Below are 23,927 nucleotides of genomic sequence, written 5' to 3' on the forward strand. Positions count from 1 at the left end.
GAGTGACTTTAAAACTACTTGTTGGTTGTTTTTGTGTATTATGGTGTATTAAGAATATAACTACAGGTACTGGCTAGTGTCATAAACTCTCAAAAAAAACCCAGAAATACTGCCACGTTGATTTAGCTGGTAAGAAAAAAAAGAGCAAGTTGTTCGAAGATATTTTGGATTCTAACTCATGACCTGAATTGACACGTAGTATTAATCATCTAAAATGTCCTTTTGCTTATCTACCCAGATACAGAAAGATAAAATTAAGTCACTGATTATTTGGTTAATTGATTTCATTGAACTGAGGCACAACAGGCATTTCCATTGCAAATGTATCACACAGCTTGTCACAGCCACCTGGCTAGCTGGCCGGCAGCTGTTGTCTTTGTACAAACCAGCCTCATTTTCCATCACAGAAGCACTCCAGCCTGAAGCAGCAATTCATTGACAACAGAATTCACACCTGACCTTAGATTTTAGTCATACACAACACACTTCAGTCACTCACAAATGTACCGTATATGCTCAGACAGCACATTCATACAGCAGAAACACTACAGCTGTGATCCTGAGCAAAGGAGACACAGAAACAAGATGAGAGGAACAGAGAGACACATTGAGGAATTGAGGTGAGTAATATACGTAGGAGAAGATGTAGTGAAAGAAGAAGAGTAGGGGGGGAGAGGAACTGTGAGAATAGTGACAGCAGAGCAAAAGCAGCAAGACAAAGTGAGAAGGAGTGTCCTGACCTGGACATGGAAATGTGCTGTCTTTCTTCTGCTTCTTCTAATGAGAATCACGAGTAGTGAGGAACACAGTCTGTCTGCACGTCTGTCTATTACAAGAGGGGTCAGGAGAATGAAGAGCCATCTCAACACTGCCACCTCTTGGTGAGAAGTAGACTATGATTAGGATACAGTGTCTCGGTTTATGAAGGCAAGGAAGAAAAGGAATCCTGAGAGATTCATCTTGAATGGCGTGTATTGTTCTCAAGTTTATCCACAAACCTTCGATGTGTTGAACACAATCACAAATCCTGATCATCTCCCACCCCCAGAAGGACTGTTCCGCTAAATAGCCGTAAAGTTATTTGAGGCTTTCTGCCCCATGACCCACCAAGGAATTTCACTAACTTGAGCAGGTCCTTGTCACAGCATGAGATAGCCTATAAAGGAGAGGAGGGGAGGAGAGGAGTCACATATTCACTGTAGAATGAGTAAACAAGCTAATTAGAGAAGAGATCCAACACAAACACAGTTAGTGACGAGCTGAAATGCAGCAGAATACTGTCACTGTCAGTAATTTCTGCCATTTTGTCAGAACAAAATTTGTCCCCCAATAATGTGTTGGAATGCAGTGTTGCTCCATGTCGTTAAAACAGAAGGTCATTTTGTCTTTTACTTATTGTACATTTAATACTCGTTATACTCTACACAGCACTGGACCCTCTGGCAGAACCTAGATCTAGTTTGGCCTAATGTTAATTTCATTAACGAAAACTATGACAAAATATGTTTGTCAACCTTTTTTCCATGACTAAGATGAACGACAAACATTAAACTGTGACTATATCAACATGCAATATTGTTGACGAAAGAAGATGAGACTAAAATGTTGTTTAAAAAATGAAAACTGAAAAATCTCTTTATTTTCTTTGACAAAAAAGCGGAGACAGAATATTATAGACAGGAGTCACAGCCTGAGCAGCACGTTAGCAGAGCAGCATCAGCAGCGAGTGCTCCGTCTGTGTGTGTCTACACTGGAGGCGTTCAGGTGCAGTGTTGAGTGTAGGTCATCCACGTGTTGATAGCACTCAGAGCCCAATACACACTAACTGTAGTTACACACATAAAGCAGAGGAAAATAGACTTCAGGTCACATTTACATGTATACAGTGTGAGTGAAACAGCCCATGTAGACATCTGTATTGATATAAGTAGCAGTGTATGATTGTTGTTACTCTAGCAAACCTCACCTTGTTTAACCTTTAATATTGATGCCATGTGAACTGGCTTGCTTGACAGCAATTTTGATAACCTTATGTCATTATTAAGTCATTGGGGCATTTTTTTATTTCTTTTCTTGTTAACACTGTCCTCAGATCTATTTATTTTATTTTTTTAATGCAAGCAGATTGCAGTTGGTGTGTTTAGTATTCTTTGAAATTTTATTAGGCTAACTAACTAACTAACTAACTAACTTTTATTTCCATCGTTCAGAAGAGAAAGTTAAGTTTGTACTTTGGGCAACAAACCAAACGTTTTATTGTCTGTACAGCTCTCATTGTTTTAAAGAGAGTATTGGGCCCCAGTTGTTGAATCATGTCGGTTCAAAATAAATATGCAAATCAGAACATGTTCGCTGACTGAATGTATTCAGACCAGACACTGTCTCCATAGCTGCATTCTTAATGATTCAATCTGTGTTTTTCTTCAGATAATGATAAGATACAATCTTATGTGAAATAAGTTTGACTAAAATGACAATTATTGGTTTTGGTCAGACTAGATTGACTGAAACTAAACTAAAATAGTTATAATAGTTTTCTTTGACTAAGATGAGACTAAAATGCCCACACTCTTAGTCAACTAAAACGTCTAAACTGGTAAACTAACAAGGACATTTGACACAGGACTAAAGGAAAATAGCTGACAAAATTAACACTAGTTCAGCCTCTTTCTGTTCTTCAGTTCTCTGCTATATGGAAGAAGTGCACAAAAAAGATGTGTATTCAAAATAAAAATATTGTATTCAAAAAGATCATCCCTCTTACCATCTGCTGTTGGTGTTGTGTGTGATTTAGGTAAGCTGTCCCTGGAGGAGTTCATCAAAGGAGCGAAGAGCGACCCCTCCATCGTCCGCCTGTTGCAGTGCGACCCCAGCAGTGCTGGACAGTTTTAAACCTGAGGCATCAACACAACTTGTAAGGCTCACATTCAGCATTTTCACCTGCAGTACAACAAATGTCACCAGACTTGAAACTAAAATTTTTAGAACAGCAAAGTGTAGTGAGTTGGGAGAGGTGAGGGTAACTGGTGTTGTTACAGTCAGTTCTATGAAGGTCCATTAGGAGGAAAGGTGAGGATCAGAAGGCGGACAGCCACAGGAACAAAGGTGTTTCTCCTACGAACAGCCTCCCAGGCAGTGAAGACACCTGCTGGAGGGAATCTATTCAGAGGCTGCGTGCACTGTGCAGCATGTGGGACGGGACTATCTGTATTTCATGGACTGATATGAGAGACTTTGTAGGTGGTGACCTGTTATTTTGAAGCAGGTGTTGCATGCTCCAAAGAAGCTTCTTATTTTTAAAGCCCCGGTGTGTAGGATTTGAGAACTACTGTCTTTGTTTGCACCTCTTGAAAATAAGTAAAATTTAAGTTCTCTGAAGTCCACACATATGATGTAGAAATGAGTTGTGTAAGCTGTGTACTGTGACTTTGAATCTGAGCTGTGTCATCTACAGTATTAGGCTGGTGCAGGCACTGCTGCAGTGATGGTGTTCAAGTCATTGGATTAGCCAAAAACAGACATTCATGTCTTTTTTTTACTTTTCAGTAAAAATGTAATATATTACTATTGATAGCAATTTTATCTATATTGCCAAACTCTAGCTGGGAAGAGGGAATTGATACGTCTTTAATAATTTACCAGTTATATAATTAATTTAACAGTGTATGTATTCAGCATATGAATATTCAAATATGTGAACGTCCTATGTTAAAGGATAAACAAAAGTAGATTTACCTGAAGAAAAGAACAAGGATTGATGCAACCTTTTAAAATGGTTGTTGTAATTTATGTATGTATGATAGAGCCCTTCACAAAAACACATTAAATTACCTGGCAGCACTTGACCTGGATCCTGTTTCCTAAAAGCATATTAAGGCTAAAATAACCTCTGGGTCTGATATTTATGGGTTAAGATCATTTTAGTCTTTAGATGCCTTTAGAGAACCGACCCTAATATGTGTCATATTGTATCATACCTGTAAACCCTGAAATTCAGCATGTGATGTCTAATTACCATATCAACACCTGTTATCACTGCTAATGTGGTCACCTTCACTTGTCTCCTTGCAGTGCTTCTTTGGGTGACTCTTAACGCCCTTAACTCTCCACTATGGAGCAGACTGATGATGAAGAATGACAAGCTGATGACGATGAAGAAGACAGGCCTTCAATATGCACTGAGGACTTCAAAGATGGGCACAGGAGCCACATTCTCCAGTTTATCTAAACCTTCCAAACTCCTGCAGAGACTCAACCTGAAGACTTTCCCAAACCTTCATCAGGTTATCCAACTCCACCGATTGTGTAATTGACCGGGATCCCTCAGTCCTCCTATAAGCATGTCAGAGTGTAAAGAAATGTCTACCGTAGGTTGTATATACAGTTATAAACTGGAGTCTCTGTATCAGTGTCTTTGCTTGGCTCTCTCTCAAGGCTTCAGCCGGGGTGACACAGAGCCTCTATCACTCTAATGTGTATCATAGACAGAGTGTGTGCATGAGACAACGAGAGAGAGAGAGAAAGAGAGACATGATGGTGTTTAATAAAAGGACATACTGTAGGTGAGATTATTTAATCTGCAGAGAGGACTGGTGAAGTTTGTCCTTCACTCAGAACAAGTACCACTTTTAGTTTCCTCTTTTCTACTATGAGAATGTGTACGTGTGTTTGTATATTTTGCAAACTCGATAGACTTTGTTTCATAATTTGTGCTGGGGCATAGAGCTGCCGCGGTATTGATTTTTTTTGCTTATCGCACAAATTAGCGAAGCCATTCAAAGTGTTGCGGTAACCGCTATAAAAAAAATTATTTAAACCTCAGATATTATGAAAATAATTGGTTCCTAAATACCGTATTGGCTCGAATATAAGGCGACCCTGATTATAAAACCACCCCCTCTTTTCCAACACCTGTTTTTGGAAAAATACTTTTTGAATATAATTTACATCATAGTATAGTTACATAGTCTCATATTCTTCTACCAGGCTCTTGGAAGTAGTCAAAAGTTATTTTCTCTATCAGTTAGCATTTATCAGACTGTTTGTCCTTTTCAGCTCCTTATCATCTGTGACAGTGGTATTTGGCAGCTTGACATATTCCATTTCTGCAGCAGAGACGTCGGAAGACTTGTCATGAATTTATTTCCTCCGTGGCAGAAAAACACATTACATGAGCCTTCAAAAAATCCTGCAGGTTAAACTGAGCTAACAAAACATTTTTAGGGCTGACTCACTGTAACACACTCACTATAGACAGACTTCAGGACCCTCGCTAGCCTAGCAACATTAATGCTACAAACAACCCATAATGAATCATCTGTGTAGGACCGGTACCTTATCTATTCAAAAAGAAAATCAGATGTTGTGAACATATAATTGTCTAGACCCTGAGAAGAAGACAACCCCACTTATTCGGACGTATTTCCAGGGAAAAAAAAACATCTTATATCCGGACCAATACGGTAAACCTTTCAAATGCATTTATTCGTCTAGTAATCTATTCTTTATAGCCTCTATAGTCTAAATGTCTATCTTTATGTCATAGCACTCCATTCATCACATTATTCTTTATGTCAAGCCTGAAAGAATAACTAATGTCCCATCACTTGAGCTGCTCACTGAGCAGTGAAGCTGTGATCAGCTTGACTCTGCGGTGGGCGTGATGTAATTGCGATACGGCGGTAATGCAGTAACTGCGGCAGCTCTACTGGGGCAACAAGAAAATGTAATGTTATGCTACTATGCATATGCACCCTAACCAGTAGTTTGATTTTGTGAAGTCTCACTGATGTAATGAAGCATCCCTTTATTCATCATCTGTTCCAGTGGTTTTTCATCAGTAAGAATCTGAGAGAGTTTTGAGTGGCAGTGTATTACTGCACTCTAGCTTAAGGAAACATAGAAAACTAGTCTTTTAAGTATGAGTACAGTGTAGATATGTTAAAGTTCACCTCAATTTGTTAAACAAATTCAGATAGTCCAGAATGCTCTGTTCAACTTTCAGAACAAATGTTGTGAAATAATGAAATTGTTTGTTAATTTAAGCTGTTGCAGGATATCAAGCATGCAAACCAGTCTCCTCTTCTTTTGACATTTACTATGTGAAGAACAAAGACACACTTCTTCATGTTCACTTTTAGATGTTTTTAAGTGCCGCATGTTGAATCAGTCGTTGAACAGTCGAGTACAGGGGGGTATAGACTAAATAACACATATGCATGTGACTTACGCGCATGTGTGTGTTTACGTATGTTTGTGGATACCAGTGGCTGAATGACCAGTCACCCATCCAGCTCTGCTCGCTTCTGTATGTAAGTATTGTCATCGCTAGTACTACCAGTAGTCAGTGTTATTGACAGCGAATGGACTGCTGAAGCTGACAGATCTAATGGTTAACAAGAACAACGTCACGGAGGCAAAGCAAGCAGGAGCCGAGGCAACCACCGTGCAGAAAAATCTATACACATGCAGACACACTCACTGTTTGTTGGGGATGCTGGGTAGTCAGAGCTGAGAGCTTTTTTTTCTGTTTCAGTTGAGCTCAATAAATGAAATCACGGCTATAATGTATATGTGACAGAACCAAGCAGTGTACATACACAGAGAGGACTTAAGCAATAGTCCCTATTCTGATGCTGTCAATTAAATAACATGTAAGCAATTTACAGAATTACATAAAATGTCACATAATGTATCAACATCCTAGCACTAACACGAACACTCCTTCTCTGCTTCACTCAGCTGACACAGAAAACTCAAAAAAGCTCTCCCTCCTTTTGATTTTTTTAGGAGGCTCAACAGGACGAGTGTGCCCCTCCCCTGAATGTAACTGAGCCCTCCCCAGGGCTGAGTAAGCCGTTTCAGTTATTGCATTGTTTTCCAATTAGAAAAGCTTTGAATGTTTTATTGAATAACTGCTGTTTTTTGTAAAGAAAAAAAAGATGCAGACAAACAAAACCAAGAATCACAACTACTGCAATGATACTGTCACAATGTGTTGCTTTTATTGTATTTTTATGATTTTTCCTTTTTTAAAAAAAAAAAAAAAAACAAAAGCAAAAAAAAAGCTGCATCAGGTGTAACATTTCTGTTAAACACAAAATAGCATCTTGTGGTCAAGTGCCAAATAAAAACAAAAACAGTATTGTATAAATTTATACTGTACAATTGTTATCTGTTGAACAAAATGTTTGTAATTGTTGCATTTTGTAGGTTTTGTAAGGTATCCTGTATTTAGTGACTGCAGTTTTGGAACACAGGATTCTGTTTTTCGGTCAACTTTAAAAGGCAAGAATTAAATTTACAATTTATTGTGTGCAAGCATGTATGTGGTGTCTGCTAAATTGTGTTATACTGTATTGTGGTTTGAGTTAAACCCAGGCTGGTAAATCCTGTAGCCTTTTTGCAGATACACTTGTATTGGTGTATGTCAGCCAATAAGTACCAGAAATATCAGTAAAGAAATGCAAAAGATAGTTTAACAGCATCACCATTACAGTTTGTGCACCAGAGAGCACAGTAAGATGTCCCGCACAAAAACTATTGACACAATTCTTTAAAAAAAAAAAAAGAAAAGAAAGAATTCTAATCAAAATGTTGTTTATATTTAGTTTTTATGTCTAAAAATGAATATCAACCGATATATCATTATCTCTTTTTAAACTTTAGAGAACTGATATCTATATTGGCCTTAAAAATCCAGTATCAGTTGGGTTCTAGTTTTAGCAATGCTAAAATTAAGTCCACCATATTAAAATGCTCACCAATAAAAATAGTTAAAAAAAACTTTTTATTGTAAAATTAAATGTATATATAGTAAGAGGATATGTGAAGCCTAATTTCACTGCCTTTAAACCACTTTACACTGCAATTTATGTTTTCAGCCATGTTAGCATCTCTGTGAGGCTGTACTCTGCACAGTGTCGCTTTGAGCTAAATGCTAACATCTGCATGCTAACATGCTCATCATGACAATGATAGCATGCTGATAGCAGGTCATTAGTTTAGCATGTTAGCAAACAAAATTTTGCTAATCAGCACTAAACACGAAGAACAGCTGAGGATGAAGGGAATCTCATTGGCTTTTCAGGTTATAATCCAAAACATTAGACTAAATAAATACAGACATAATGACCTCTACAAGACATGTGGGGAACATTAATGTCTGCACCAAATATCATGACAGCCCACCTAATAGTTTTTGAGATAATTCATTCTGATCCAAAATCTCAACCTCATGGTGGCGCTAGAGGAAAGTCAGGAGATCATCAAAGTCAGCAGGGGAACTATGTCTGCCCAAAGTTTCATGACATCCATCATACTGTCAAAGTCCCTACTGACCAAAACCACCCACTGACATTCTTGGATTTTCAGAGCCGTTTTTCTGAGGTGTAATGTCAAATGAAGCCTTTTGCCAGTTTGGCCCGCTGAAACAAGATCACTGTGACCCGTCTCACTGAGCTGCAGTCTGTGTAAAGTACTTTGATCCTGGATTACAGAAAGGAACTTGAATAACTGTTCAACAGGTCTGATCTTATCCAATATTTTACAAAAAAGAAAAGATTAGAGAATAGTTGAAAAACTATACAAGGGCATATTATTAATATTATTAAAAAGTTTTCATTAACAGAAACCAATCTTACTTTATGTGATGTTCAATTCTAGATTTTAGGAGACTATTATGTGTAAATAAAAGTAATAGATTTCATCATTTGTTCTTTAACCCAAAAAACATGCAGAGGTGGGGTTGAAGTCCCCCCCCACCCTGCACTGAGGAGTACCCGCTTCAGGTTCCACCATGCAGAGTATGGTAGCATGCAGTATTTAGCCTGAGAGGTCAAAACTCATTATCATCGCAGATATTTTACAGAGTAAATCAAATGGAAACTAAGAAAAAAACAGGCTTTTGAACAGTGTAATTTACACCGTTGGCTTTATAGAACAGTTAAAATGTATTAATTAGAACTTTTGCATTGCCAGATTGTAAAAATGTTACTTTGACTGTCTGAACTCTATGAGATGATACAGATGATTTGGACTAAAATCTTACTACACATTTAGTAATGGGTACTAACATTAATAACTAAATATTGCCAAACACCAGATATGAATCGATGGCTAGACACCAGATTTTTCACAAACTGGCAGCCCAAACGTTGTTCTTGGCGATGGTTTATACATTATCTATTAACAATAAAGCTGTGGTTAACAACTCATAAAACCATATAGGGTGAAATAATAATGTTTGATTACTTCTAAAACTGCACACAACTGGTGTCAGAAGTACAATAAATCAGAGGAGACAAATGACTGCATATAAAACTATATTTATTGACTCATTTAAAAGGCTGTACATCATGGTGCATGGAGTGTACGAAGGATCAGGTGTAAACACAAGCAGTGAGTTGAAACCCAGCGATTAGACTGTACAGCTTTGATGGTTTTCAATAGCCTCAGAAGAGGATGGTGTAAATGGAAGTGAAGTCCTAATGTCATAAATACTAATGATTACAGTCTCCTCAGTGAGATGAAGAGCAACAAACACATGAGCAGAGGAAGCAAAACAGTTTAACAGCATCCTGGAGACCTGCAGTCTTGTTCCATAATGGTGCTTCATGTAATTATAGATCCTGAGACACCAGCATGTAATCACAACCTGGGTTAACTGTTATTTCACTGGCACTGATTGGAAACATTTAGTACACAGTAAAAAAAAAAAATATGACCGACAATAAAAAAAATATTGAGAAGTAATGAAGAATCTTGTATGTTAAATATTTGCTTTGACTCAGAATCACGACACGTCTAAAAATAATAGTGCACAACAAAACAATAAACCATTACCTTGGGATTTTTAGTGTCAGCAAAAGATTTTCTTTGTAGCGAGAGCCTTTCAAACATCTGATCAAGTCATTTAAAAACTTCCGCCACAAGAAGAGGTAACAGGGAGGATGGCAGAGGAAGCAAACAGCAGTCTCTGCTAATCCAATAAGACTACTAGATACCGTAGTGTCTTCTTCCTGTGAAACCACAGCAAGCTGGCTGGATACCTTGTGGTGGACTAGGTAAAGACCTTTCTTCTGGTGCACCAAGAATCAAGAAGTGAAGACTTGCATAGGCAGTTAGCCAGGAGAGATCAAACATGTTTCCCATCCAGCCACAAATCTGGGCACTTTCATAAGTTTTCAAAGTTAAGCCTGCGTTCCTCCTCCAGCAGGTTGTCTAGTAAACAAGTGCTGCAGCAAGTGAGGCGTTTGCTGGATGGAGTTTAGCCAATGATCCATGTAGAGCAACAAACCTTACCAAGACTCTTGTGTGGCCTTCAAGTGACATATTTTTTGTCATCTAATACTGCTAACAACATTAGCATGGCTACAGTTCCACCCAGCAGCGATCCCCTCTGACTGACAATATGATGACAGCTATGTGGCTGTCTCTGACAGGGTGACACGCAGGGAGTCCGCTGAGCTGTCAATAGCCAGAATGAAGGTGTCCTCGTTGGAGTAGTGCTGGATGATGTTGTCATCCATGTTCACCAGGACCCTGAAGAAAGGCAATACATGGAAGCAGATAAGAAAGAGTTCTATCGTTTAATTTCCTTAAATTAATCTGGATGGGGTTTTTTTATTATTTGGAGTTTGGCTCTTTACTCACCCTTTTTTGCTTTTTTGGTAAACTTTGACCATCTTGTCAACAGGCACTGCATATTTCTCTGAGATCTGTTAAACAGTGAAGAAACAATGCAATTTAAACCAGCTGAGGCACCCTGAGGACTGTCATTATTTATAAAGGATTGTCTCACAGTTCTAGGATGAACTAGTCCTGTTTAGCACAACGGATGTCCTGTTATTTCACCCTGCAGCAGCTAAAACTGCACTTTGCTGATACTCACCGCCTCCGTTAAGGCGCTGAGGGTTGGGGAACGCAGCATCAAAGCATCAAACACTTCATCGCACTCCTTCCTCACATACAGCAGAACTGATGACAAGACAAGAAATGAGTACAGATCTACAGTAACTGCAAATGTTTATTCATGACAGATGAGAGAAAAGTGACATTTACAAACCTTTCCTTTCCTGGTCCACTTTGGGCTTCTTGGGCTGAGGTGGACAGATATCGTCATCAGCAACACATGACACCCTCTTCATCAGAACACTCCTGATGAACACACAGACACACGCCACCACTTACAATTCAATGTCTACATGTGAGCTTTTATCACAGGCAGTGGTGGAAGAAGTATTCAGATCCTTAAGTAAAAGTAGAGAAGTATTATCAGCAAAATGTACTTAAAATATCAAAAGTAAAAGTACTCTGGCTTCTTTTAAAGTGTTGTATTATTATATTATATTATATTATATTATATTATGTTATATTATATTGTTTGTTTTACCACTAACAAATACATGCAAGAGGATTTTACTGTTGTAGTTTATCAATGTGGAGCGAATTTTAGATACTTAAGGTAGAGCACTAGTAATAATAATGCATCATATTATATAAGTGTATCATATGTTTTTTATTATAATAATAATAATGTATTGATCTATAGAGCATTGTTCTCACACTAATGCAGCCCAAAGTGCATAACACATTTAAAACAAGAGCAGACAATTTAAACAACAGTTAGAATATTAAAATACATTATTTTATTTCTTAATCTGAAAAGTAATTAATAATTGTGAGTGGCAAATATATGTACAATACCTCAAATTTGTACTAAAACACAGTACTTGAGTAAATGTACTAAGTTATTTTCCACCACTAATCAGAGGTTTTGGCCTTTGTGTGGACATGAACAACCACAGAATGATTCTATCTCTTGGTTTTTTTCAGATTTTTAGTCTAGAGGTGTCTGATGACCCTGAAATGTTTCTTGGGACCCACTGCTTTAAAGGGAATACTACAGCTTTGTGTTTATTCTTCTTCGGTTCTCTTAGATGTGATATAAAAGGAGTGGAATCCAATCTATTTAACCATGACATACACAGAGTAGTATTTCAGCACGGAGGGACCATCAAAAATAAACCACTCAGAGGACTTGTGACACAGGTGCACGTGGTGCAGTGAGCTGCAACACACAAGAGTTTGAAGCAAACCAGTGGTGTGAAAACAACAGCGTGACACTCACCCTTCCCTGTCGACCTCCTCCGTGTTGAAAGCGAACACCTGCGAATGGAGTACAGACAACATGAGTCAAGACTGGGTCCCACCGCGGTCATCAACTCAGCAAGTGTCTTTTGTGTGTGTGTGTGTGTGTGTGTGTGTGTGTGTGTGTGTCCCTCACCTGGCCCGCTCTCTGTAGGTTTCCAAAGTGCACGTCGGGAATGAAGAGGACAGGCTGGGAGTCCAGGTCTGTCATGGTCTTGAACAGCTTGCTGTCATCCCTCTTAATGGGAGAGGTCAGCCCTGAGCTGCCATTTTTCCCTAATCCAGAGAGAGTGTGAATTCAGCATCTGTTGCCAGGCAACCGCTCCAAGTGCAGATTTGATTTGAAGGTTTGATTACATTTTGCCTGGCTCCTCAGTCTTTGTTTTATGTCCTCTATGTACTGAAACATGCTTTGTAACCTTGTTTCAGCTGGTTTTTAAAATCAACTGTATTGTACTGTATATGTATTACTTCATATGGTTTCAAACAAATAAGTTATAATAATAAGTGATTAAATGGCAATTCTAATTTCATGTTATTTGCAGGAAATAGGAAATATGACAGTGAGCATATTAAATTTCATATTGATAATGAAGAAATAAAGTTGCATCAACATGGTTTTTAGGTATTCTGATTGATGATAGACTCTTGGAGAGAACAGGTTGGTTTTGTCTGCAATAAGGTCACTAAATTTCTTGGGATTCTGGGAAAAATAAGAGGTTTTGTACACAATACATGTTTCTTAACATTATAGTCTAATTTATCCATATTTAACATACTGTAATATTGTATGGACAAGTACTTTCCCAATTTATCTGTACAAATATTGCTGCTACAGAAACAGTTTATTAGATTAGCAACTTTTTCCAAAGCTGTTGTACCAAAAGCATCTCAGTTTTAGATGATTATGAATAGAATATTTTTGTTAATAATTCACAATTTCATAATTATCCAACCAGACAAGCTAAGAATCTTCATCTTCCTTTGTATGAAACATCATGTTGTCAGTTTTCTATCAAATATCGTGGTGTTATCTTTTAGAATGAAAATGTATATTTAATGGATTCCTTTGTTTATACTGTTAATACAGCGATACTTCTGTTTCTCTGCATTTTTTAAACTATAATTCTACACTTATTTTATAGTGCAATTTTTGAACACTAATATTTAAAATGTTTTGGTGATTTTGTGTGTATTTTACGTTTTGTATGTCTTTAGGGTGTGGTTTTCATATAAGCCATTACACATTTCTACCACACCCACACACATACTTTTTATATTTCATTCATGTTTTTGTTTTTATTTGTATGAAACAAATAAAACAATAAAACTAAAACGTATCAACATTAATTATGTGCACATGATTAAAGTTAGTTCATGTCTTCACCTTTCATCCTCTTCCTGAGCTGCTTCTTCTCCTCATCACGAAGCTTCCTCTCAGCACCCTGCAGAACACACAGGGGGGTTGATGGGATAGAAAACTAGAAAATGCTCATTGATCGAAAAAAGTGAAGCAGAAAAAAATCATCCAACTGGAAATCAAACAAGGTATTTGTCTGAACCAGCAGGCCATCGTCACCTTGTCGCAGAAGACCTTGATCTGAGCAAAGGCCCTATGGATGGGCCTGCTGCTGCTGCTGTTGTAGCTGTATGTGTCGATCTGGATTATCAGCGGCATCCCCTTCACACCTTTCTGTGAGGAGAAGTCTGTGCTCAGACAGTTCACGGAGATAAAGACCTAAGAAACAAAAATAAGACAGAAGACAGGGTCAAATGTGGTTGTTTTGTGACCATTTTTTAGGATTTTTTAATTTCAGAAAGGAATAAGTACAACTGTTAATCAAATGTGAAATTAAATTACACAGATCACTCAGAGTTTATATCAGTGGTTCCCAACCTGAGGTTCAAGGCCCCCAAAGGGATCTGGAGATGATCAACCAAAAGCAGAAAATCTCTTGCTAGAGAAGTCTGTTCCCAGACGATTGTATGTTAATATTTTCATATTTTTCCTTTTACAAGAAAAAATTATATCTTCAGGCCTATAAAAGTATTCAAATAAAACATTTAGAATGAAGAAAGATGTTTTCACATTGGACGCACCAAAAGAAAACTTGAAAGACTGAGTGAGTGAACACAAATACACCATCAGAACTAAAAATCTAGTGTGTAGAGTTTGATGCCTTCAGGTTTTAATTAGGAAATAGATTAAAAACCCTTTTTATAAAACAACTTTATTAATTACACTTATTGATGGGACTGCATCATTCTGAGTGATTATTTCTTCATTTTATGATATTAATATATTGATGTTATTGTGATAGCGTTGTTGTCTGCATCTGTGGGTTATTTTATTATTTGATAAAACATTGTTTATTTCTGGTGTATCGTCCACATAGAGTAGCAGGTTTAAGCAATCTGTTTTCACTGTTTCTGCCCTGATGACGACTCTGTGAGGTCAAAACTGCTCTGTGTTTTAACCACTGAGCCTGATTGCATAGAAACTTTTAATACAAGTAAAGTATTAAAGTACAGTAAAGTACAAGTAAATCTTCGTTTTAAGGTGTCACAGGCCAAAGTGGTTGGGAACCAGCAGACTGGTGAGAAACTTTATCAGCGTGTCCGTGAGTAATGGTTCAACCTACTTAAATAACTAAATAAATAATCTCAGACATTTAGTAAGAAGATGAATCAGTGTGTTCATCTTGTCAGGACAAGTTCTCAAGTCACACAGGGATGTAAAGCAGGGTTCTCCCCTCACACAAACTAGGAAATTAGTCCTTTTAATTCACTCTATTAGGCACAGCTAAGGCAATAACTATAAACCTAAAACTATTAAAAAGGGAACACTGTCTGTATTTTAGCTTTGAGGACCCATGACTCTCCTGTGATCAGATCAGTTAGTTTTACAGCCAGTCAGATCTTTGTTCTACAATGAATCTCGACCTGACTCATAAACTGTGCAGTGATGAGTGAGTGTGTGAGTGAGTGAGAGGGTCAGTCATGAGGGTCATGAGTCACCACAGCAGCAGCAGCAGTTCACAGGCCAGACACAACTCTCAGTTTCATATGCTGACAAATCAGCTTCCAATCCGTGAGAACAAACTTGTGAATGACAGTGATTTAGGGGAAAGTGAGATTTCCTTCCTGCAATGCTGAAATAAAGGTGGTTTATTATTAATCCAGACCTGTATGTCAATGTCACAGCTCTTAGAAGTTTGGCTTTGGTCCAAAATCTCTTTCCTGGAGATAAAGATGTAGCAGAATATACCTGCTGCCTTGCTGTGCTGCTGAATCTTTTAAAAGCTTGTGAGAGAAAAACTGAATTCACAAACTCACAAAATCTTAGCACAATCCTGTAGCCTACTCCCATTTTAAACCATGAAATGTAGACTCAAAACAGTACATGTGGTACCTTTACACAATTCATCACATGATGGAACAGATTCCCATGATTAGTAATTGTTCAAAGCCAAACAATCAAAACCAAGATAAACTCCTGATGGATTTTCCAGTTTAACAGGACCGACAGCTTGAGCAACAGGTCGGCAGAAACGGATAACGGTAAAGATTCCTCACAGCGGCTCAAAAGCAATTTTCCCACTATGCAGCGGCAGCAGCATCGTGTCTGAACCTGCAAAGGTGAGGGCTGATTTCTGGAAAGGCCTGAAGCACAAATAAGCCTCCTACACACCTCCACAAATTCACACCTCCACAGACCCAAGCCATTTAAATTTCTCCAGAAGCAGAGTACGCGTTGCTGCTAATATCTGTGTGTGTGTGTGTGTGTGTGTGTGTGTGTGTAGGAGGCTTGTTGTGCTTGCGCATCCCGCATGTGTGAGCATTCAAAATGCCTTCCTGCCTTCCTGAAGAGCAAAAAGTTCATGAGGGCACTGTAAAGTGGCTGTTCAGTGCCATCCGCTTAACATGGCACAAACAAACAAATACAAAAACAGAGTCATGCTGCAGGAAGGAGCTCATCTTACATTTCACACTCCATTACAATGAGGAGGATGATGATTGTTGCCTGGCAACAGCAGAGCCATGCCAAAAAACAAAACAAACAAAAAAAAACCCCAAACTAGTAATTTGCTCCAGATATATCCGTTTCGTATGTCAGCATCAGAGCCTGATTGGACATCCAATTATGTTTGGAGAACAACATTTCTAGGTGACACAACAGAGAGAGAGAGCATTCCACATTTCCACAGCTTCCTCATTTCTTCACAATAACAAAGGTGCTTTCTCAGACTCTCCCACCTTATTTCCTAAATACGATAGTCAGTGTGCAGCAGCAAGGCTGACAATCAACATTTTTTTATCGAGATCACAACAACACTGACATACATTTACTCTCCACAGAACCACCCCACTCACTATGAAGAACTCAATACTCATATTTAACAAGCATGTTATATGCTGCAAATGTTTGTTTGACCCTTTAGCTTTAAAGAAATACAAGGATTTGAATGAAAGTAAAGTCACTTTTAAAGGCGCACACCACCGATATTAAACATGAAAATCAGCTCACTCATCCTGAAAAAGTACTTCTCAGAACTAATGTATAACAGTGTGTAATGTCCTCTGTGGCCCTGAATGTCTTTCATTTTGAAAGATATGGACGTTTACAAGGAAGGAAAAAGATGCCATCGACTTGCATGATGGGAAATGTAGGATCCAGTGTTATACTAAAGACTAAAAGTCAGGATGGGTATGTCCCAGCTTCAGCCTTGAGGACTTCACGCACATTCACGCATGGGCCTGAATATTATTCATATCCAAACAGACAATTATTAGTGAATACAGAAAATCTATTCCTGTTGATGAGACTGATGAGAATAAGAATGCATATCTGACATTGTCAGCATAAATAATAAATATCATATCATATTAGAGCTGCAATGATTCATCGGTTAATCAATTAGTTGCCAACTATTATATTAATTGCCAACTATTTTGATAATTGATTCATCATTTTGAGTCATTTTTTATAAAAAAAAAAAAAAAATTCAAATTCTCTGATTCTCTGATTCTAGCTTCTCAAATGTGAATATTTTCTGGTTTCTTTAGTCTTCTATGACAGTAAACTGAATATCTTTAGTCACCTTGAGCTCTGGGAAACAGTGATTGACATTTTTCACATTTTCTGACATTTTATGGACTAAAGAACTAATTAATTAATTGTGAAAATAATTATTAGTGGCAGCCCTATACCATATGTTCTTTTATCAATGATTTCGGGAAATATGTTCCTTCCTGAAAAAATGTTACCAGACAGATTATATCATGTAATAACAGGGCTGTACAGGTGAGCCTACTTATTTTTTCATTACGTGAAACTCAAATAAATTAATGAAAAAACTGTACATGCTGGTACATTTCGGCGGTATGGTGTAGAACAAGTACATAGAAGAAGCATAAACTGAGCTTGATGCAATATCATCACAACAGCTGAACGCACTTAAAACAATTACAGCAGAGTGAAGGTGTGTGCCAAACAATAAATATTTATCCACAAACCAACTAAGCTGTAATTACCGCTCTTTCAATCAGCCTGTTTGTGGTGTTCTCATTAAACTCGAGCTGAATGGGAGCCACAGCCACAATCTCCCGAGCACAAAACAGCCTGAGGGTGGGCTAATGCTGTGTGTGTGTGAGGGTGTGTGAGTGTTTACATGCCGTTTGCCGTTAGTCTTTATCCAACTGACCACCTTTACAAAAGGTGAAAGACGAGCAGCTCCTTTCAGGGTCTTTTTGCCCCGCGTGTCTGCGACCCCGAATAATGACCCAACACAAAGCAAGGGACGCTCCCACTATCACGGAGGACAAAGAGGTTGGGGGTGGACAGAGGGGCCTGGCATATGCTCCTGCAACTATTCTGAAACATCGTCTGCAGTGTGAGCTAATTAGACAGTTAAAGGTCCCTAAAACAAAAACTTGGGAGTCTTGGAGTTTATTATCCTTAAAAAGACAAATTAAATTCAATAAAACCAAATTATCAACTGTAAAGGAATGTAATTTCAGTGTAATTATTCCTCTGTTAGATCAATCACCTCTTGCATTGACTTCAACAGCACAATCTCCCTCTTTTTTCTTTAGCTTTCTTACCTTGGCTTCTTCACTGACGTCCCATGTGAAAGAGACAGCGTTGTAGGCAATTTCCTCCACGTTTCCAATCGTGCTGAAGCTCTCCTTGTAGTCAGCTGCATGTGAAAAGAAGATCAGAGAAATTGTTAAAGTCAGTTTTAGAGGTGTCAGAACTGATTCTAACATTTCAGGGCATTTGTAATATTGTGACACAAGCAATAATACAATACAACAATATTAAAACTTCAGTTAAGTAAAAGTACAGAGGTATTATAAACCAAATATACTTAAATTATCAACAGTACTCGTTCTGCAGGAAAAATGTGCATGTGACCAATATATCATTATACATTAAATAAAGAGATTGTTAATACTGATGCATCAACATGCAAGTAGTATTTTACTGTTATAGCTGGTTGAGCTGTTGCTAGTTTTGACTACTGCATGTACAGTTCGGTAGTTTGGTCCAGTGGTTCCAAACCAAGCAGTCAGGCCAAGATGATTCTGAAGAGTCGTGAGATGTTTAATGGGGCAGGAAAGGTTCTGCTGTACAAATTTACATTCACATTTTGGACTTTTTTCTTCTTCTGTTCTTCTCTGCGAAATATTGGATAATTTTGCCTCTGTGGGTCTCAACAAGTTACTGCGATGAAACATCTTGAACAATGTTTTTTAGGTTTTCATATGTGTTTTATGTGAAATCTTACTCTGAAAAGTAACTATAGCTTTAAAATGAATGTAGTAAAAATTCACAATACTTTCCCCTAAAATGTAGTGGAGTAGAAGCACCTCAAATTGTTCTGAAGAACTGTTCTTGAGTAAATGTACTTATTCCACCCCAGTTGAGCTGCTATGATGTTGATCTGTCCTTAAATAAACTCAAATTTGTCTGTTTACACTTTTAAATTTATCTTAAATTCAGTATCTGTATCATAATCAGGCGGGTATTTTTTCCCCTAACAAGAAACATTTGCCAACAAATGAAGATCTAAATCAGTCAAGATTCTCACAGGTTCCTGGATACTGCTTAAAACACTCATCTGCTCACATACTGAAGTAGTTTCGACTCGTACATTTGGTTATAGATTTCACCATAGTATTGGCATGAACTTGCCACCGACACAACCAGCACAGTGTCTGACATCTCTAGTTCATTCCATTGCATTTTCAACCACAGGTTGAGGCCTGTCTCCTGCTGATCATACAGGATATGGCCTCAGTCCAGGCCCCCACCTACTTCTCCTTTTAACGTCTATGCAAATGCAGACCCACTGGCTGTCTCTTCTCAGTGCTCCTGTGCGAATCGAAGATTGACAGTTATTCAAATTGTATGGGGTTTCGCCTCAGGGTATGCGACGGGATTCTCCTGGAGGTTCCTACAGGTTTACCACCTGCTTACTTTCTCTTTACCTGCATTGTTTTGTGGAGCTTAGGCATCATAATATCTACATCTGAGTGTGATATTTGATACTGAAGTGAGTTTGCCATTTTTGTATCTGGGCCTATTCCCCATCTGTCCTGCTTACAAACCTCATCAATCACTGGATGCAGCCGGCAGGCCCGTCAGTGAGGAGGATAACAATAATCATCTTACCAATGTCCAGGACTCTCTGTTTGGCAGTGTGCTGGTGGGAGTGCCAATATTTCCAGTTCTTCAGCTGCTCATCTCTGCACTTATCTTCCCCAAAGACAACCATGATAACGCTCTGCAGTTGAAACAGAAATATGGTAGCATCAGGCCAAAACAGTAGAAAAGTTTAATAATCAAAAATATGTGTCAAATTTGTTCTGAAACACACAATTTCACACTACCTAACAATGAGATTAAAACTCTCAACCTCTACACTGCCTCTCCATTTACTATCTCCCCTCCCTCACCTGTACAATACTGTCCTGCTGCAGCTCAGAGCCTTCCATGGTGCACTGCTCACTTGTGGATGTGCTCCCATCAGGCCCGTGAGACGGCGTTGGCCCACTCACCCGCACTTTGCCTTGGGGCTGACGTCGGGATGATCTAAAGCCGATCTCTGACAATGTCAAGGCGTAGAATTGGCCCCGGTTCAAGTAAGCCATGGGTCCTTCTCCTTTCTGTGGCCGCAGCGACATGCTGGCGTCCAGACAGTACTGGAAAGTGTCACTGTAAGAACATGAGCATGTGTGGGAACGTCTGGCAACCTTCCTTAGGGTACAGTATCACCTCTGATACAAAGAATAAACCATTTTTTTAAATATATATGTATTTGTATATATGTGTAAAATTAGCACAAATGTTGACATTTTGATGAAAAGGAAAACAACTGAAATTGTTTTCTGACTGCCAGGTGGAAGAAAGGGCGTAGCAAGGTTCTGATGATACTCTTATGACTCTGAATAAACACATTTTTTTGTTGATTCAAAGTACTCCCATGTGCAACAGCACAGCTATAAGTCTGGTGATATTCTATACTTTTCTTATTGTCAACAAATCCCAACCAGTATGTGTATCCAAAGCCTGATATATAGTATTTTATTTCCCTGTGCCATAGAGTTCCATTGTTGCCCAAAAACTATTAAACACACATCAGTGAGCCACACCGATGCACTGGATGACATGTTCCTTCATTATGATGAATTTAGAAACTGTAGTTTATTTTGACTCAGTCCCACAAACACTGTCCTGTTGCTGTAAATACTCACTAGAGCACCAGATGTGTATTAATCCGCAGCAGGATATAGTCCCTAACATATGCAGTAATTCTTCTTGTTTAATGAACGGCTTTTAAAAAAATAAACTAGTATATATTTATATACTAGTAGTATATACTAATATTTATAAGCTGTTTTTAAAGATGACATCTTCAGTGGAAATCAACAGGCTTGGGACTGAGTGCCACAGGAAGGCCAGGGTAGTTTGATTATATTGAGAGATGCAGTCTTGTTTTTTTGGTCTTTTCATGGGATTTGTTGACAATAACACAAATATATAATATTGCCAGCAATATCCTTTAAGACCTAATAAACACTTCATCGGAAAATTGTGTAGGCAGGAAGTACAGTATGTAACATAAAACCAGTGTGACTTTTTTATTTGCAGAGTCTTGAGTTTGCTTTTCTTTGAATTTTAACTTACTCTGGTGGGCTGTAGTGCAATTCATCAACTCCTGAGGAAGGACTTCTGTGATACATCTGTAAAAGAAGATCATGTGTGTTTCAAATGCAAGAAACTACTACCAATGGAGAAAAAACTCTTACAAGGGCAGTGGTGGCCTACAGGTTAGAGAAGCAAGCTAGTGACCAGAAGGTCGTAGGTTCAATCACTGGACCGGCAGGATGAAACTGGGTGGTGAAAGTGAAAAGGCAGTGCTTGCCCCTCCCTTGAGAAAGGCCATTAACCCCCAACTACTGCTCAGTAGCCAGCAGATCAGACTGTGGTTATACTGGGACTATGAATGTGTGTAACTGTGTGAATGTGATCAGGGTGCTCCTACAAAAGACAGTCTTCCTCTCAGTGAAACTTCCCTGAATAAATAAGGGTTGACTAAAGAAAGACAGCCCCACATCACCCCTCTTGGAAAACCGGTCTCACCTCTTCTTCCACAGCATCCTCATACATGCTGTCTGGAGAGCTTCTCTGTTCATCTTTCAAATACCCAGCAAGGGACAAATCATAGCAGCTCTGTTCATAAACCATCCTTATCTGCTCTCTGGGCTCTTCTCGATAGGAACTTCCAGAACAGGGAAACGGCATGGACGTCTGGCCCTCTGTCTTAACCAGAGCAAGAGCCGCCCCGCCTCCACGTTTACCCTCTCCTCTGTACTTGGAGCCCTGATGTTCTGTAGCGGATGAGTTGTTTAGGGAGAGGTTGACAGGCATAGATCTGAGGGCCTGAAGATGGTGATCTAGCATCTCCAAGCTCCCGCAGTTATCAGGCCCAACAGCAGAGGGGTCTGTGGGTTTAACACCACTGGAGACACATCTCTTCTCTTTGGGAACCTGACAAGGTTGAAGCAAACAGCAAAAATAAGATCCACAATAAACTTTAACATATTATGTGACAATTGTCTTATTATTTTGGCTGTCACATCAGGCGTTCCACACCTTGTAGTAGTCATACAGCAGCCCCAGAGCTGCTGCACTGTCCTCATCTCCATTGATGCTCATCATGGCCTTAGTGGCAGCAGTCAGTGGGTTCTCCAGGTAACTCCTCCATGCTTCATCCTCACTGCTGAACACTTTGCGTGAGGGCACAGACACTTCGTTTGGTACCACCACCACCAGCCGTTTACTGAGGACAGGGCGATGGCAGAAGACACTAAGCCATGCTGTTACCACAAAGTCAATCTGTCATTAACGGGAGCCGTGTCTGCCAAGCCACCAAGTCTGCCCCAGGCTGTTTCTCACCAAACTTCAATGGATCTGCCGCTCCATGTGACATGTGTTTATCTAAGTTCAATTTTGACAAACAACTGCTTCTTTATCACATTTTAAATAACAGGACTACTATTTCAGTTCTGAAAATATCAAGCAGGTGATTCAGGATCAAAATTAAGAGTAATTTTTTAAAATATGTCGTGTTTGAATCATCATTCAGGGAGGCTGCTTAAAAGAAACAGTCTATAAGATCTCAAATATTTCATGTCAAACATTATCTAGTTTTTAATATTCAAAGTTAAGTCAAATATTTAGCAATAATTATGAGTAAATATAAACATTGTAACATTTAATTATATCTCCAGAAATTACAGTAAAATTCCCCAAATAAAAAAATAACAATGATTTTCCGATAACAGACATTTTGGCATTTCTGCAATGTCTGTGATGTTGTGAATACTACTCTTTACATGAGTATCATACAGATAACAGGAATAAACCATTGAAATAATTTCTTGTTCAATTGAGAAACGTTCTGTTGCTTATGTGCGAAGAACAAAGAAACAAAAGACATCTTAAATATTTCAAGTTCTTGTAAAAACATTTTAATGGCATGAACAGAAGTTATAACCCATAAAACTGATAATCTTCTCTTACCTGTCCAGGTCCATGCTGCCTCCAGGACTCTTGAGAAACTGGACTTTCTAGTTAGTGCAGGTAACTTTGAGAGGGAGACTGAGAAAATTAGGCCCGCAAAAGGCTGACTCTATTTAACATATCTGTCAAAACAGCCAATGAAATCATCTGTAACCTTGCATACTAAAATATATTCCAATGTCCTTGGCGTCAGTTAAATGTGAGCCTGCTACTGACGGTACACAGAGCTACATGTCTTGCACTACTCAGGTTTATATCCTTTTTGGAGAAGTTGGTAAGTTTAGGGATGGGTAGTGCAGCACCTGAAGAAGTAGGGTAAACAAGGAAACGAAAGTTGCGCTGCTGATTGGTTAGATGTTTCTTCACAGGTGGTACAATCGTTTTCCCATTGGTGAATCAGGAGGAGTGGGAAAGGGTGGGGCTGACCTGAAATTAAGCAAATTTGTTTTATCTACGGTCTCTCCTGACACTGGTATGATTTCCTCCACATTAACTATTAATACTACTTACAATATTATATTAGAAGCTGTACATAAAAAAATAAAGTGACATTTACTGATAGGAACCCCCTCCCTTCCCCTTATATAAGCTTATACTGTATAAATATAGGTATAGTTTGTATTTACGACTATGCCAGGGACCATATCTTTTCTTAATCATGAACATAGTAATATGTAAAATGAGG

At 38.6% G+C, this 23,927-nt stretch overlaps 2 protein-coding genes across 6 annotated transcripts in view; one reads left to right on the top strand and one right to left on the bottom strand.

Annotated features, from left to right (window-relative positions):
* The window catches only part of LOC122988141 (neurocalcin-delta A), a 75,431-nt gene extending 68,104 nt beyond the window's left edge, over positions 1–7,327 (top strand). For all 4 annotated transcript variants that reach the window (XM_044360303.1, XM_044360306.1, XM_044360305.1 and 1 more), the window contains 2 exons: positions 2,795–2,914; positions 4,072–7,327. In XM_044360303.1, coding sequence (XP_044216238.1) covers positions 2,795–2,892 — 98 coding nt within the window. In that variant the 3' untranslated portion in view covers positions 2,893–2,914; positions 4,072–7,327. The remainder of the gene's footprint in view (positions 1–2,794; positions 2,915–4,071) is intronic.
* Positions 7,328–9,310: 1,983 nt separating this feature from the next.
* LOC122988140 (grainyhead-like protein 2 homolog) lies at positions 9,311–23,587 on the bottom strand. 2 transcript variants are annotated; one of them, XM_044360302.1, is made up of 15 exons: positions 23,243–23,587; positions 22,313–22,499; positions 21,800–22,207; positions 21,344–21,399; positions 20,215–20,371; positions 19,829–19,940; positions 18,256–18,350; positions 13,730–13,888; positions 13,538–13,595; positions 12,287–12,426; positions 12,131–12,168; positions 11,066–11,157; positions 10,892–10,977; positions 10,654–10,718; positions 9,311–10,542 (listed from the first exon to the last, which is right to left on the bottom strand). In XM_044360302.1, the coding sequence occupies exons 1-15, from the start codon at positions 23,254–23,256 to the stop codon at positions 10,422–10,424; spliced, it is 1,788 nt and encodes a 595-aa protein (XP_044216237.1). In that variant the 5' UTR covers positions 23,257–23,587; the 3' UTR covers positions 9,311–10,421. The 2 variants fall into 2 exon arrangements, with proteins under 2 accessions (XP_044216237.1, XP_044216236.1); XM_044360301.1 differs by having other exon boundaries at positions 20,113–20,371; positions 23,243–23,575.
* Positions 23,588–23,927: the final 340 nt, after the last annotated feature.

The sequence above is a fragment of the Thunnus albacares genome, chromosome 8 (genome assembly GCF_914725855.1).
Source record: "Thunnus albacares chromosome 8, fThuAlb1.1, whole genome shotgun sequence".
NCBI lineage: Eukaryota > Metazoa > Chordata > Actinopteri > Scombriformes > Scombridae > Thunnus > Thunnus albacares.

Bases quoted from the DNA above. Each gene is read 5' to 3' on its own strand.
- LOC122988140 (XM_044360301.1), bottom strand. The intron at 22,208-22,312 runs GTGTGGAACGCC...CAACCTTGTCAG, and splicing joins TGCTGTATGACTACTACAAG to GTTCCCAAAGAGAAGAGATG. The intron at 18,351-19,828 runs GTAAGATGATTA...TTTCACATGCAG, and splicing joins ACAGAGAGTCCTGGACATTG to CTGACTACAAGGAGAGCTTC.